The sequence below is a fragment of the Myodes glareolus genome, chromosome 24 (assembly GCF_982192425.1).
Source record: "Myodes glareolus chromosome 24, mMyoGla1.1, whole genome shotgun sequence".
NCBI lineage: Eukaryota > Metazoa > Chordata > Mammalia > Rodentia > Cricetidae > Myodes > Myodes glareolus.
Window position 1 is genome coordinate 17,751,900 of NC_142049.1, and position 16,511 is coordinate 17,768,410.

Here is a 16,511-nt window from a genome sequence, read left to right on the forward strand (position 1 = left end):
CTGTTTCTGTTGCTTGAACATTTCCCTGGGGTTGTGTGTATTGAATTCAGAATCTAGTCTTTCCAGGATTTGTTGGACCCAGTCCTCCCTCAGAGCCCTGCTCGGTCTTGGGCCTTCCCTAAGCCGATGGGAGAAGCATCCTTTCTGACAACGTTGCTTGGAATGGCTTTGCCTCCTGGGCAGTTGCTACACAGGAGAGGAAATGGCACCTGGCAAAGACCACGCAGCCATTTCTGTGGGCCAGTCATTTTGGCTAGGCTGCTGGGCAGGTGGGTGGACGGAGCACAAGCCCCCCTCCCCCCACCTGGTGTGGGAGACTGGTATTGCCCAAACTTGTTTCTTGGTCCCTTTTTTCTTTCTTTGTAGCCTTTTTTATGTGTTGGCTGCAGCCTTGAGAAAGCCCGCTTTCTGGGATCCTAGCCCAGAGCCCTTCACTCTGAGTTTTGGTTTTCTTCGCCTTTCCTGTCCACTCCAGACTACCAGACTTGATATTCTCTCTGCCTGCTGACCGCCCTATCACACGCTGTGACATTTGACCCTGCTGACTGATCACCAGCCTGTTTACATCAGAGGCTGTCAGCACCACCCTGCTTCGGTCAGGGGTCTAGGCTTTTCTTTCCTAGTTTAAATGTGGTAGAGTGGCTAGGAGCTTAAAGCCTCAAGGCAGGCAAACATGATTCATATCCTAGCTCCGAGTGACACTGGGCCTCTGCTCATCTACAAAGTGCAAAAGAGAAGACTGAGCCCATGGCATTGCTGGGGCTAAAGGAGAGAGGGTGCGGAGAGCTGATGCCAAGCCTGGTCCATCCACAGCCTCAGAGGCTTGTGGGAAGATCCACACGGGTACTTGTATACTGTTTATTTCCTTATCAGTCCATCCAGGGGTCAGCTCCATCCCTAACCTGCAGGGGAACCTTCATAGCTCTTCTTTGCCTATAGGCCTGGTATTCATTTTAAAGGGAATTTAGTCCATAGAAGCTGTATTTTGGTTTGTTTCTGGTTGGGACACAAGCACGTACACACACACACACACACACACACACACACACACACACACACACACACACGGAGGAGAGGGTCAGGGCTATCTAGAGGTGTGTTTAGGAAAGCCTGGGCTCCTGACCCTGTGGCCTTTCTCTTAGTCCTGCTTGAAGGACCTTCTTAGGTTTTTCTATCGAGAAAACAAGTAGTCCCTGCAGGCCAGGAGTGCTACTTTTGGACAGGAAAGAAAACACTCTGTCCAAACAGAAGCATCCTGAGAAGTGGCTGCCTGTGGGACAGATGTCTGCTGCCCTGCAAGAAGAACACCCCATCCTACCCTGGCTCACCCCCACCCCAGGACCTCCTAGGGGCAGGTCTATGTGTGTGGCTAGCCCTCTTCGTGTGCCCAACCTCCAGCAGAAGGTTCTCACCCCTCAGCTTTCTACAGGAAACAGGCATGCATTTCTTACTCCTCTTGAACAATGTAGGGCAGTCATAGCCCACCCGCAGAGTACTGAAGGTTGTTTTTTTTTTTTTTTTTTTTTTTGAAGCCTGGGCATTTTAATGGGACCTCCCACTTTCCACAAGCACTTCTCTGCCACCCCCTTTTGAATTCTTCCTCCAACGCGTGAATCTCCATTCATAACTCAATCAGCCTGCAGCTGATTTCGGGGTCTGGACTCCCTGGAGGCCAGGTCTTTGGGAAGGAAAGGGGCTGTGTACCTTTAAGGGGTTGGCCCCGCCGGGAGCGCAAGGTTTGTTGAAAGCGCTTCCTCTGGGGCCATTCAGGATCCCAGATTCTTCTGCTACTTCAGACCTGGACAGCGTATGGTAGTGGCCCCAAGCGTTTGAGTCCTCTGAAGAGCCTGCTGGGGACGGTACACGTGGCTGGGGTGGCTGTGTTCCGGGTCTCTGTGCATGCAAGTTTCTTCCTTCTCACCTTAGGGGACCCCGCGGTTGCCGGGAAGGGTGGGGATAGTTGACAGGGGAGAGAGGGAACTGGAGACTGAGGGGCTCATTTGTTACGTGATCAGCCCTACGGGCTATCTTGCACGCGACCCTTTTGGGGAGTTATCAAGAGGTAAAACTTCAGCGATCCCCGGGATACTGAGATTTGTCGCCTGCTTCACTCCCACTGTCTCAGTAGGTCGCTACTCTGTTCCGGGCTTCTGTGGGATGCAGCGGGTGCCACCAGAGATCCCGGCGGGAGGAGGGAGTAGGAACTGGGTACAGCCTGCGTGGGGGTGGGCGGAGGATGCCCTTTAGTCCACTCTGAACACAGGTTTGTCCTGGCGAGCACCTGGAGCGCCTGTCCTAAGGGACTAGAGTGCACCGGGGCAAACCCTGGGTTCAAGCTGGCTTCTCCCAGGGAGGAGGCCAGGAAGGAGAGGCGCAGGCATTTGGACCCAGCCCTACCCCCAGCTCGTTGAGTGGTCACCGGCTGCCTGCGATCCTGCTGGGTAAAGGGCCTCCAGCGCTGACCCAGGGAACGCCTCTGCCCTCTGAGAGAGGGGTGACTGCCCGAGACACCCAGGCTCCCTCAGCGACCTGCACCAGGAGGCCTAGAATGCCGGTGGAAAACGCCCCTCTGTTGCCTCCGCCAGAACCTGGCCGGTGATGATGGCAGAATTTCAAAGACTTGATAAAGCCTGGTTGTAACCGAGGCATTGATGTTAAATTCCTTCCTGAGCTAAGTTGGTGTATGGGGGCGGGGGGGGGGGGGGGGGGGGGGAAGGGCGACAATCCTGCCCTCTGGTGGTTTCTAGGGGGCTAATACTTATCAAATGGCTCAGTTGCCGCATGACTGTGGTAAGGGCCTTGTCCCTCAGTTTAATTTTGTTCTCCTTGGACCTTTCTTGGCCAATGGTGCCCAGGAAAGACAGAGGCATGGTGATCAAGACGTCCGGGTATCCTCTAAACCTCAGAGTTAGTCAGAGATAAAGTCTGGGGTGGTATACTTTTCTTAACTGTGAAGAGAAGCCAAGGGTGGCTGTTTTTCTCCTGGTTGTTGAGAAAGGAGGAAGATTGCCCACTGCTAACTAACAGTATCACAGATGCTGACCTTGTTTGAGGGTTTGTGTCCGTCAGACCGTGCTCTGCATGTGGACCCTTTTATGAACGAAGAGATGGAGGCTTGGGCATTTGTTCAGGGACAGACTGGTTGGAAATAGAACAGAATCAAACAGCCAGTCTTTTAGGGGCTGATGACTAAGCTAGGATGGTGCAGAACCGAAGTGCGTTAGCAATAAGGAGTGCTTAGTGAAGGAGGGGCTGAGACATGGCTTTGGACTCCCACCCAGGCTTCTGCTCTCTGGTTAACCTTAGCACGTTGGAGCCACCCTGTCTACAGTCTCTAAGTTTCAGTCTGCTCAGAAGGTCGAGGGGTTGTGTGCCAAGAGGCCCGATGACTTGCCCAATGTCACCCAGACGTTTCAGAACCTGGGTTCAAAGTCAGTTAACCTAACTTGTATCTTTTGGTTTAGTGAATTCTCCCTTATCGTGTGGTTGGTTATTGGACACTGGCCACATCTTTCATTCTTCCTGGTGGAAGGCCACACCCCTGCAGGGCTAGCATAAAACCCTCCACTTGCATAGTGCAAATAAAGTCAGACATAAATAGAGTTGGGTGCTCAGGACAGCTGAGGTAAGAAGGGCTGGGGAGAGGCTGTTTTTGTGTTTGGTGTGGGAGGGGTTTGATGATGCACATTTGATTGGAGGTCACAAGTTCCCCAGAGCCACCCTCTTAGGACTGTAAATCAGGTTCATGCCATGCCCCTTCTGACGATTCTTCATGGCTTCCTTCTTAAAAAGTCCAAAGGAATGTGTGACAGGGCCTGTGGCCACCACGTGGGCATTGCCTCCTGATGCCCCTGGGGCTCCAGCCCCTTTGACCTCTGAACTCTTCCTGCTGTTGGCTTTTTCTGTAGCTCACGCTCTTCTCCCAGGATTCTCAAGCCTCCCATCTTCTCAACAGTCTTCCTGACCTAGGGTCAAGGGATAACCAGGGCTCAGAGTATGGTTCAGTTGGTAGAGTGCTTGCCCAGCATTCAACAGAGCCCTGGACTTTATCCCAAGCACCCCATAAACTGGCCATGGTGGCACTGACCTGTAATCCCAGCACTATGGAGGTGGAGGTAGGAAGATCAGGAGTTCAAGGTCACCCTTAGTAATGTGAAGAGTTCAAGACCAGCCTGGGCTACTTGAGGCCCTATTCTGAAAGTAAATAAGTAAGTGCCTGTCCTCTTGCTCCATCTTCTCCCATCATTTACAGTCACATCTGTGCCTGCCATCACTGCTGGTAGACTGGGAAGCCCAGGGGGCGTTGTGTTTTGAATTCCTACTGCCTAGAACTCCGCTTACCTTGTGGTGGATGCTTGGCGAATATTTGTTGAAGAAATGAGGTCAGATCTCAGCTCTTTCATCTTCCTAAGGGTGACCTTAGGCATGCATCTACTTAGCACTACCGAGCCTCAGTTTTCTTGTCTGTACAATAGGGATGATGATTCCGATGCTAGTGTAGCAGTAGCCGGGAAGGCATATGGACAGTTGAAGGACAGGCCACAATTCACATCAGCTAAAAAGAATCCCACCTCTGTCATTTCCTGGCTGTGTGGCCTTTGGGTGGTAGTGTCTCTGTGTTCACTTGTGAATCAAATGGAGAGAATAAAATTCTCCTTGCCAAGTGTGATGTGGGGCCTCTTGGGAGGGCTGTAGAAGGTGTTAGATCGTAGAAGTTCATTAAAAAACCAGGACCCAGGCTGGAGGTTGTGAGTGTTGCCAGGGTCCCAGCCTTGGGAACTCATACTCTGTGGGGGAAACAAGGTCGGTGTAATGGAGAATCGCATTGACTTGGCAGCAATTTTCACCAGTACGTGAGTGTCTGGAGATTTCTGACTGTTGAGGAGCAGTTTGTTGTGTGAATTCTGATGACGGCTGACAGAATGCACCTGACTTCATTCAGCAAACCCACAGGTGTGCCCCACTACCCAGGCGCTATAGAGGCGAACACTTTGCTTTGGTATGGATCTTGGTGTATTGATAAACATTTAAGGTTGATTTTGTTATATGTGTATTTCTGCTCTTTGTGCAGCTCATTTAAAAATGTACTGTGTAATTAAAAAATACAGGTTAATAGATAGCCATCTATGATAGTCGAGCTTGTAGTCACATTAATTAGCAATGTTGGTGCGCTCCAGGGCGGTCCATCAACAAAGAGGAAACACTTGCTCCACAGAAGGAGGACCTGCCCTCTGTCCCTGAGTGGGTAGAGAATGTGTGGTTTTTGCTTTATCTCTCAAGACCAGATGTGGTGCCATTCAGGATGGCCTGAAACTGTGTGCTATGGAGCTGAGGGTGATCTTGAACTTCTGATCCTCCTGGCCTCCACCTCCCATTATGAGCCTGCACCTCCATTCCTGGTTTTGCTTGTTTTTAAAGACAGGCTTTCTCAGTGTAGCCTGGGGCCGGCCTGGAACTCCCTCTCCTTCCTAGGACTGGGATTACAGGTGTGTGGTATCAGGCCCTGTTTGTGGGTGGTTTTGACCAGGACTGCCTTTGTTCCTTTTAGCACTGGGGTGCTGAAGTCTCATGCTCTATTTTCCTCTAACCCTGTAATTTTTTAGTGTATAATTTTGCAACAATGCACATTTTTTTAAGAATACAAAGGACGCTGTGTGGCAGAAGCACCCACACCTGCAGGCTGACTTACTACCTGGGAGCACTGGTCTCAGCTCTAAGAGGCCAGGGTGGTCTGCGGGGAGGCTTTATCTATATTCACAAGTCGCTGATGCTTCAGCCTGTGTCTCTCTTGATTTCCAAGTTGAAGTCTAATGGAAGGGAAAGGAAATGAGTTTTAGGGAGAACTCTACAGCAGGTACCACAATCTTCTCATTGCAATTTGCATGGTGACTCCAGGCTTTGGACCTGACCGGGGTTCAAATTCTGACTGTCCAAGCAGGATGACCTTGGGTGGTCTTTGCATTGACTTTCTTCTTTGTAACGCAGGAACACTGCACTGGGGACATAGCTCGCTTGGTAGAGCATGCTTGCTTAGCATGCGTGAGGCCTTGGATCGAGTCCCCAGCGCTTACGCTCCACAATCACACTTCCTCCATCTAAAACCTGCGCGGGTGTGTCTAACCTTTTGACACTGAGATATTAATGGTCATCTGTACAGTTCATGTTTGAGAACCATGCAATCACAGTTAAAAATTAAAAGGTACAGGGTCAGAGAGAGGGCTCAGCCACCAAGAAAGAGCATTTTCTGTTCTTCTAGAGGTCCTGAGTTCAGTTCCCAGCACTCATGTTGGGTGGTTCACCACCGCCTGTAACTCCAACTGTTGGAGATCTAACACTTCTTCTGGTCTCCAAGGACAACTGCACACGTGTGACACAATAAGCCCCCAAATCTCATAATGCTTCCAGGAAATTTTACGATTTCGTGTTTGGACTGCATTCGGCAACCTCCTAAAACATCACCACCAGACGGGGACCAAGGATTTATACGCACAGCTTATGAGGTCATGTCACACTTGAACTGTGACAGTGTGAAGTGAGGGAGGGCCTTCAGCACAGCGAGACTGAGCTATGTTCACACTACTCAGCGCGTGGTGGTTTAAGTGCAAGGGTGCTTGTTCCTGGACAATAAAGGATGTCCAGGCTGGAGGGGGGCTGTGGATCCCAGTTCTATGCGTTTGGCTGCTGTGGAACAAGCGGATTGGAGAAAGAACATTACAATATGGCCTCTCTGGTAGTTCTCACCTTAGGCCTAGACACTGCACGGGCTTTTTCTGTTCCTGTGCAGTTTGGCTTGTACCTAGAATCCTGTCACTGTAGGAGCAAACCGGGACCTGCTGGGGAGAAATAAACCAGGCGAGGGTCATGATCTCCACATTACAGCTGCGGACAGCTCAGACTCACACAGTGGCGAGCAGTGGGCTTCCGTGTATCTGCAGCAGTGCATGAAACCATTGTCGCTAGCCCCTGAACAACACAATATAATAGTTACTATACAGAATTAGATAGAAGAGGCCTAGAGATGCGTGGCAGTGTACAGGAGAATATGGAGAGCTGACATACCAATGTCAAGCCACTTTGTCATGGATAGTGTGTGTGGGGGACCCATGAGGATCCTGTGGAACGCTGCCTACGAATACTGAGGGATGGCTGCGTGGAGATGGTTTTGAACAGGAATCTCCTGGTTCCTGATCGGTGTCACCAACGCTCTGTCCCGGCTCTGGTGCCTAGCACAGTAACTTAGTTTAGACCTCAGAGTTTCTACAAATACATTGAGGACGAAAGTGAATTCAAACTTCGACTCCCTCTGCATCCATTCCCCTTTCCAGCAAGGACGAATTGTTCTGCAAACAAGAATGTTCCCTCCAGAGTCTGGTCACACTCACAGGCCAGTATCTGTTCTGTATTCTCACCCTCTTTTCCCTTTCTCCCTCCTCTCTTTTTCTCTCTCTCCCTCCCTTCCTTCCTTCTCTCTCTCTCTCTCTCTCTCTCTCTCTCTCTCTCCCTCTCTCTCTCTCTCTCCCTCCCTTTGCCCTTGCCTCCTCCGATCTTGTACACAGACATCCTCATAAGGCCACATGTTTGTAATCATTGTGGCAATTGTGTGCTTTACTTTGTCACAAATGATACCCTGAGCATCCTCCCACATTCCTCCGCAATAATCACAGTTCTATTTGCAAAGGCCTGTGGGCACCCTGGTCTTGCTGCACCAAAGCCTGCCTCCTGCTTGCCTCCCGCCTGCTTCTAAGACATGAGTCTGAGCCAGGGACTCATCTACTTGAAGCTTTCATCTGCAGTTATCAGAGAATGGGTATCCAGGTTCCCCTCCTCCCAAGGCGGTCAGACAGAGTCCTTGCTGACCGCTCACCCCCTCCTCCCAAGTCAGTCAGGGGCTGGTCAGGAAGCAGAGTTCAGTCCAGATGGTTGCAGCAAGGAGATTTTAATCAAGGGATCACTTCTAGAGAGCAACGATGATAGGGATAAAACAGAGAAGTAGAAGGCTGCCCAGAGGCTGTGATTGCCGCAGCCAGGAGGGAGCGGGGGAGAAATACTATCTTCTTTTTTCTACACCCTGTCAGTCCTACTGACTAAATCCAGCTGGAAGTGAGAAGGCTGGGTTGTGACAAGTGACCCACAGGGATGGATCTATGGTAACAGGGGACCTGGGGACACATGGGATCAACTGGAGAGCATCCCTCATGCCTGTCCCTGGCCTCTGCACCTTGTGGTACCTGTGCCCTACGAGGACCGGTCTAGGTATTCCCATCTTTAGACAGGGTCTTGTGTAGCCCAGGCTGGCCTCAAATTTCATATGTGGTCTAGGATGGCCTTGAACGCTTGAGCCTCCTGCTTCCACCTCCCCAGTGCTGGGATTATAGGTGTGCACAAATAGCAATTTGTGGGGGAGGGCATTCCCGTGTTGGTAGGTTGTTGTGAGATGTTTTATTCTTTTGGCTTTTGGGGGGCCCGCCATCCAGCTCCCAAATAAATCTCACACAGAGGCTCTTCTTAATTATAAATGCCTGACCTTAGCTTGGACTGTTTCTTGTCAGCTTTTCTTAACTTATATTATCCTGACTACTTTTTCCCTCTGGACTTTTATCTTTCTTACTTCTGTGTGTGTGTGTGTGTGTTTTTTTTTTTTTTTTTTTTTTACTTCTTTCTCCGTGACTGGCTGGCTGATCCCTGATGTCCCTGATCCCTTCCCCTGGCTTTCCCGTTGCTCCTCCTTCTCTCGCTGTTGCTCTTTCTCTCTGGTTCTCTTGCTATTTAGTCTCTCTGCCTGCCAGCCCCGCCTATCCTGGCTCCTGCCTCGCTATTGGCCATTCAGCGCTATTAGATCATCAGACGTTTTTAGACAGGCAAAGAATCACAGCTTCCCAGAGTTAAACAAATTGCTCTCTGAGGACAGCCCCTGGCCCACAGAGCTGTTCTGAGATGCACTGTTGAGCGAGTGTGTTAGAGGGTACCAATGAAGGAGTCCCAGACCCCTGCCGTGGGCTTCTGTAATTGGCTTTTCTTTCTCTCTGCAGTTGCCCGTGGGCTCAGCCTCGTCCAAGACACCTAGGCACTGCCACCATCCTGGCCAGGATGGGCCTGCTGTTCCTTGTCTTGCTGCTGTCACTTTCCTGTGTCTTGGGACTGCCATTCTACAATGGCTTCTACTATTCCCATGGCCCGCATGGCAGGACCCTGAGCGATGGCTACGGGGAAGGTCGGTGGCTCCTAGGCCTGTCTCCTGCTGTGATATACAGGTTTCAGGCTGGGATACAGACAGGAGGATCTTTCAGGTTTGGGCCTCCAAGGGTGGATCGGCCTTGCTTCTAAGATGAGAGGACATGGTTTAAACACCCTGAGTTTGTTGATACCATAGACATGGGACCAAGTTCTCTTGAGGTGGCCCTTGTTCCTAGAACAGAGCTAGGTCTTTAAGATCCAGCCCAAGGGCCACTACCCCCTGGGCTCCCTGCAGAAGAGACTTTGGAATCCTAGAGATGTGAGCCTGAATATCAGTTGTTCCTCTTTCGTGCTGGGTGATCTCAGGCAGGGGACTTTTGAGATTTCAGTCACCGTCCCTGCAGTGAGTTCCACCTTGTCAGCCTAGTTCTGTTGCTTAGGGACTTCTGCCATTTGAACCCTGAGCTCTGACTGTCTCCTGCCTTGGTCGGGGTAGCTGGGTCTTTTGGAGGAGCCCTGGTCGACAGTTGGCCCAGACTATGAAAAAGGGTGTGCTGTGCTCTTTGGAGGCCACAATGGAAGGAAGGGGATGCAGGAACACGAGGGAGGGCGCTCACAGCGGCTGTCTTGTCCCTTGGCAAAGTTCTTGTTGGTTGTCATAGCAGCAAGTGTTCAAAATCAATTTCTTCAGACCTTTCTTTCTTCTCTTTCTTTCCTTTCTTTCTTTCTCTCTTTCTTTCTTTCTCTCTTTCTTTCTCTCTTTCTTTTCTCTTTCTTTCTTTCTTCCTTTTCTCTTTCTTTCTTTCTTTTCTCTTTCTTTCTTTTCTTTCTTTCTTTTCTCTTTCTTTCTCTTTCTTTCTCTTTCTTTCTCTTTCTTTCTTTTCTTCTTTCTTTTGTCCTTCTTTCTTTTGTCCTTCCTTCTTTCTTTTGTCCTTCCTTCTTTCTTTTGTCCTTCCTTCTTTCTTTTGTCCTTCCTTCTTTCTTTTGTCCTTCCTTCCTTCCTTCCTTCCTTCCTTCCTTCCTTCCTTCCTACCTTTTTCTTTTTTCTTTTTTGAGATGGTTTCAAGCAGCCTTGCTGCCATCAGACTTGATATATAGCTAGGGATGGCCATGAACCTCTGATCCAACTGACCCTGTCCCTGGAGTTCTGGGATTACAGGTGCACTTTTACACCTGTTTTGATGCTCTGTTGGGAACTAAAGCCAGGGCTTGTGCCTGTTAAGCATACACTCTTCTAACTGAACCACACCCTGAGCATCCTATGCTGGTCTCGAAGTTTCTGTGTAGCTGAAGAAAGCTTTGAGGTCTTGACTCTCCTGCCTCCACCTCCCAAGAGCTGTGATCACAGGCAGGAGCCACCATGCTTAGCTTGTTGCAGCACACAACGCCTGTCTGCGCTCTATGCGTTACCATACAGTTTGCGAGCTTTGGGCAAGGGGTTGGAGGTTGAAACATACAAAGACTCACACAGAAACAGAGACAGAGACAGAGAGACAGGGAGACAGGGACATAAACCCCTAGTCACTGTTAAGAAGCCCTCTATTCAATAGCACCACGGAGGCTTATATACCCATCAGTCAGGCGGGCCAACAGGTGAAAACCTTATCCTCTGATCCTCAAGGCCAAGGCAACACGTGCTCGTGAAGCAGAGCTGGTAAACAACTTGGACACAGCTTTCAGTAACTCAAATCAGAAGGAAAGTAAAGATCTCTAGCAGGGAAGAGCAGCTGGAGGCCAGGACTCCAAACGGTCCCAACACTTGTCAGTTCGCTTTTGGTGCGGAACAAACTGCCCCAAACATGGCTGCTTAACGGCACACCCATTAATTGAGCCCTGTGGCTCGGCGCTTTGGTGTGAGCCTTAGAACGGGCCATATAATGACACATAGTGGGACAGTCATTGCCACCTTTCATCCAAGCAGCACGCAGATGGCAAGGCCAGTACAAATTCAGGGAATTGATGGTGTGATGGTGTCTCCTTTTTTTTTTTTTTTTTTTTTTTTAGTGATAGAGTTTCACCGCATGTAGCCCATGCTGGTCTCAGGTCACAGCTCAGAGGAAGTAGGCACAAGGTCTGGGTAGTGGGTATGTGGAAGAGAGGAGCAGCAGGTATTTGGAGGAGTGGGGCAGAGTGGCTCTTTTTACCACATGCCAGTCTAGAGGGCCTTGGGATGAGGGAATGGGTGGTCCTTGTGAGACCATTGTCGCACCTGGGACCCACCTTCCCCCAGGCCTATTCAATGGAGTGAAGCTGGTGGTGGAGACGACTGAGGAGCCCCTGTTCAGTCACCGAGGGGCCACCGTGACCCTGCCCTGCCACTACCACTATGAGCCAGCCCTGGCGTCCCCGAGACACGTGCGTGTGAAGTGGTGGAGGCTGTCAGAGAACGGGTCTCCCGAGCAGGATGTGCTGGTGGCCATCGGGCCGAGGCACCGCTCCTTCGGGGACTACCAAGGGCGAGTCCAGCTGCAGCAGGACACACAGCAGGAGGTCTCGCTGGAGCTCAGAGACCTGCGGTTGGAGGACTCTGGGCGCTACCGCTGCGAGGTCATTGATGGGCTGGAGGACGAGAGTGGCCTGGTAGAGCTGGAGCTTCGGGGTGAGGCCCTGACAGATGCCGCTGGGACCCGAGGGAGGGGGAGAGGACCCAGAGGAGGCATAGACCTTTATACGTGACACAGGTAAGCACGTCTAAGTCTCAGAACAACCCTAAAAGGAGAGGACAGTATCATGGCTCTTGTTTTCCAGATGAGGAAACTAAGAGAGATCAAGTAACTTATGTAAGGTTCTATACCTGATAGGTGGCAGACACGGTGTTCAAACCCAGGGAGCAACTTCCAGAAGCCACTGCCTTCTGTTCCTTCCCATTCAGTCCTGTTCAGAAAGAGGGAAATGGGAGCCAGAACTGAGGTTCTTGCAGGGTTAGTCAGCAAGACAGATGAATAAAGCAGGGACTGGGGCACACTACTGAACCCCATCCTGTGTAAAGGAGCCATTTAATTCAGGCTAGTTAGGATGCCAATTCAGGATGCAGGCATCTTGCTATTAGATTTTCGTATTTAAGTATGAAAATTTGTGTGTGTGTGTGTGTGTGAAGGGGATAAGAACCCAGGGTCTTAGCTGGGCGGTGGTGGCGCACGCCTTTAATCCCAGCACTCTAGAAGCAGAGGCAGGCGGATCTCTGTAAGTTCGAGGCCAGCCTGGTCTACAAGAGCTAGTTCCAGGACAGGCTCCAAAGCTACAGAGAAACCCTGTCTCAAAAAAACAAAAAAACAAAATAAAACAAACAAACAAAAAAACCTGGAAACTGGGCTGGGGATGTACATCAGTTGTAGAATAGTATCTAGTGTGAATGAAGTCCTAGGTTCAAACCCAGCTCACAACAACAAAATGAACCTTCAATTTATTATAAGATAAAATTTTTATAAAATAAAGCCCTCAACTTTTTATAAGATAAAATTTCAAACATGCACGATACCATGGATTTGATTCGGGCTTTTGTTTTCTGAGACAGAAGCTCACTCTGTAGACCACATTGGTCTTGAGCTCATGGTAATCCTCCTGTCTCAGTCTCCTGCTGGGATTACAGGTATGGGATTACAGTGCTGGGATTACAGGTGTGAACCACCACACCCTGCTAGAATGGTGACTTTTGAGAGGACCATGTATCCTTGTTAGGAAGGCCACCAGGAAGGACGCCTTCTGCCTCAGGGTGTCCCTGGCCTCGGAACTCTTACCTAAGGGCCCTTCACCACCCTTTTTCCTGCAGTTTCTAGGGATGTCTTAAGCTGTACCCCAGGGTGACTTTTACCCTTTTCTATAGTCAGAGACATCACTTGACGAATTAATTACCTCACAAGCCAATATGTGCTTTCTGGGAACTCTGTTCAGTTCTAGGAGAAAGGCAAGAGGCAGGGGGAAGGCTCCCCTTGGGACTTAGGCCTTGAACAGAGGTGGGAGGTTTGCTGAGCTATCTGAGGATGTGTGTGCAGCCGTGTCTGTGTGTTTTGGATCCCAGTGGAGCCGGAGCTCGGGCTGCCTCCTTCTGATCCTCCTGAGCCCTTCCTTCCTTCCTAGGCGTGGTTTTTCCCTACCAGTCCCGCGAAGGGCGCTACCAGCTCAACTTCCACGCGGCCCAACAGGCCTGCCGGGAGCAGGACGCTGTGGTGGCTTCCTTTGAGCAGCTCTTCCGTGCCTGGGAGGAGGGTCTGGACTGGTGCAACGCCGGCTGGCTGCAGGACGCCTCTGTTCAGTACCCTATAGCGCTGCCCCGGCAGCCTTGCGGAGGCCTCGGCCTGGCGCCGGGTGTTCGCAGCTATGGCCAGCGCCACCGCCGCCTGCACCGCTATGATGTGTTCTGCTTCGCTGCTGCCCTCAAGGGTGAGTGGGATGGCCCTGCACAGACCTGCCCACTTGATGGTCGTCTGGAACCTGAGGGAGGGCCTCCTCATGGGTGAAGCCTCCAGACCCCTCTGCCCTTCTCTGCCTGCCTCTTGGCCCTAGGTCTGAAACATTGGCAGTTCTGGAGGCAATGTCCTTATCAGTTCTTACCATTTTGCTCTTGCTTCATGGATGCCTCTGGTTATTCATTTATCAGACATCTTCTGAGTGTCTATTATGTACTGCGCTGCGGATCAGCACAGACAAACCATGTCTTTCCCCAAACACCAGGCTTATGATTCATTGACAGATAAACAAAACAGAAATGTGTTGAGTCCCACATCAGAAATGCTTAGACATGTCCAGCAGGGCTGGGATGTAGCTCGGTTGGTAGAGTTCTTGCCTAGTGGACAAGGCATGGCTTCCATCCCCAGCACCTCTTGAACTGGGCTTTGTAGTGCGATCTCAACACTTGGGAGGTGCAGGCAGGAGGATCAGAAGTTCAAGCTGAAGGTCATCCTCAGCTACTTAAGTGTCTGCTGGCATGTAATAGGTGCTCAGTAAACAGCGGGTAAGCGGCTAGTCCGGTCTAGGTAGGTGCCCACTCAGAATGCAGCCGGGGAGTACAGAAATGACAGGATGAGGCCCAGAAAGGTGCCCTTCCCCAAAGTGTCCAATAAGACCCCCATAGGGCAGTTCTTCCTGGTCTGTGGCAGGCACTGCCGCCTCCTCTGCTGAATAGCACTCAAGTGCTCCGCTTTCCCACAGGGTGGGTGTACTACCTGGAACACCCCGAGAAGCTGACACTGCTGGAGGCCAGGGAGGCCTGCCGGGAAGACGGTGCGCAGATCGCTACGGTGGGCCAGCTCTTTGCTGCTTGGAAGTTCCATGGTCTGGATCGCTGTGATGCTGGCTGGCTGGCAGATGGAAGTGCCCGCTACCCCATAGTTCACCCACGTCCCAACTGTGGGCCCCCCGAGCCAGGAGTACGGACATTCGGCTTCCCAGACCCACAGGCCCGCTATGGTGTCTACTGTTACCGCCAGCGCCAGCGTTAGCAGAGTGGCCAGCTGTGCATTCGTCCCGCCCCCATCCCCCGACTTCCTGACACAAGGGTCCACCTTGCCTTTTGCGGGTTGGGGCACTGTTTATATTATTTTTATACTTTCCAGTTTAAACATTTTGTTTTGTTTTGTTTCTTGAGACTGGGTTTCTCTGTGTTATAGTCCTAGCTGTCCTGGAACTCACTTTGTAAACCAGGCTGGCCTCGAACTCACTGAGATCCACCTGCCTCTGCCTCCAAGTGCTGGGATTAAAGGTGTGCTCCACCACCACTTGGCAACTTAAACAGCTTTTTTTTTTCTTTTAAGATATTATTTTTTTTTTTTTTCAGATCCAACTCTCAATTTTCTTGGCATCCCTTTCTGGGACATTTGTGGTCCACTGACCTTTAAAAGGCTCTGCCACGTTCTGGTACAGCTGGCACCTCTAACCTGAGGAAACTGGTGCCCAGAATGAGCAGTGGCTGCAGCTGCCCCAAGGCTAAGTGCTGATTCTTTTAATTTCTGCGCAGGCTCCTTAGATTTATGGGTGAGGGCTTAGGGAAGGGACAAACTTCCCTCTTCTCCTAGTTCCAGAGTCGGAGTACCCTTTCCATGTCCCTATTGGGTGTGACCCTCTGAGTGTGTGTCCCTTCTTTGACTAATAAATGGTGCTATGATTCACTTCCTCCTTCCAGTCGACCTCCATGTTTGACTCTTCATCTCCTTTAGTTCCCGGGTCTAGATCCCAGCCTAGGGTGTGTATGTGTGGCGGGGGCGGGGGTCACTTCTGTCCTCTGTCTGCCCCTGAGCTGCCCCTGTGTGCTGGTTTGGTTTTGATCTTGTCTGTACTACAACATACCCTGCCTCAGGTGGTGGCCCAGCTGTTGGGGGTCTGGCTCCCGTCTTTGCCATCTTCACCCCATGATGGCCCATTTTTGAGGGGCTCAGGGAGAAAAGTAGGAGGTGCCTTTCCTGAGGCAGGGCACCAGTGCCTTCCAAAGGGTATCAGAGACTGAGGATTCATGGAGTGTCTTTTTTCCTCACCCCATCAACACTTCGGGGAACCAGAGCTGTGTTTTATCCAGGTGTCCCTTGGGTGCTTAACAATCAGATGTTCAGACTGGGCGGTGGTGGCACATGCCTTTAATCTCAGCATTCAGGAAGCAGAGGCAGGTGAATCTGAGAGTTCGAGGCCAGCCTGGTCTACAAGAGCTAGTTCCAGGACAGGCACCAAAACTACAGAGAAACCTGTCTCAAAAAAACAAAAAAATCGGATGTTCAGTCAGTTTTTCTTTTACTTTTCTAAGAGTGTGTGTGCATATGCATGTGCATGTGGGTACAGGTGCCTGAAGAAGCCCAAAAGGGGACTGACTCCATTAGCATTAGAATTAAGGGTTATTGTGAGCCACCTGACCTAGCAAGCCCTGTTAACCCTGAGCCATCTCTCCAGCCCTTCAGTCAGCTTTGTTCTGGGGGAAGGGAGAGGGATGAGATAGTCTCACATAACCCAAGCTGGTCTTGACCTCTCTATATAGTTGAGGATGTGCACCCTCACACCAGACGAAGCAGTTTGGGAATTTGCCAGAAATCCAGATTCCTCAGTCTCCAGCGAGTGGGTCAGAAACTCAGGGTGTGTCATCACAGCCCTTCAGGGAATTTATCACCCCACTTTGGCAATGAATAACCCAGGGCCTTGCTTCTGCTAGTCAAGCGCTCTCCCGCTGAGCTACATCCCCAGCCCTCTTTTACCATTTACTGTGAGACAGGGTCTCACCAACTTAACTCAGGCTGTCTTTGCCCCTCAAGTAGCTGAGATTACAGGCTATGCCACCAAGCCCGGTACAACAAGTGTCTTGAATCGTTCTTTTGTGTTGCTTTTGGGGACAGGATCCCAGGCTGGCCTTGAACTTTCAG

General features: G+C 50.8%; 1 protein-coding gene across 1 annotated transcript; it reads left to right on the forward strand.

The window, feature by feature from the left end:
* Positions 1-1,647: 1,647 nt before the first annotated feature.
* On the forward strand, positions 1,648-15,291 carry Hapln3 (hyaluronan and proteoglycan link protein 3). Its single transcript, XM_087901328.1, has 5 exons — positions 1,648-1,859; positions 9,030-9,211; positions 11,405-11,773; positions 13,252-13,554; positions 14,323-15,291. The coding sequence occupies exons 2-5, from the start codon at positions 9,088-9,090 to the stop codon at positions 14,610-14,612; spliced, it is 1,086 nt and encodes a 361-aa protein (XP_087757454.1). The 5' UTR covers positions 1,648-1,859; positions 9,030-9,087; the 3' UTR covers positions 14,613-15,291.
* The last annotated feature ends 1,220 nt before the right edge of the window (positions 15,292-16,511 follow it).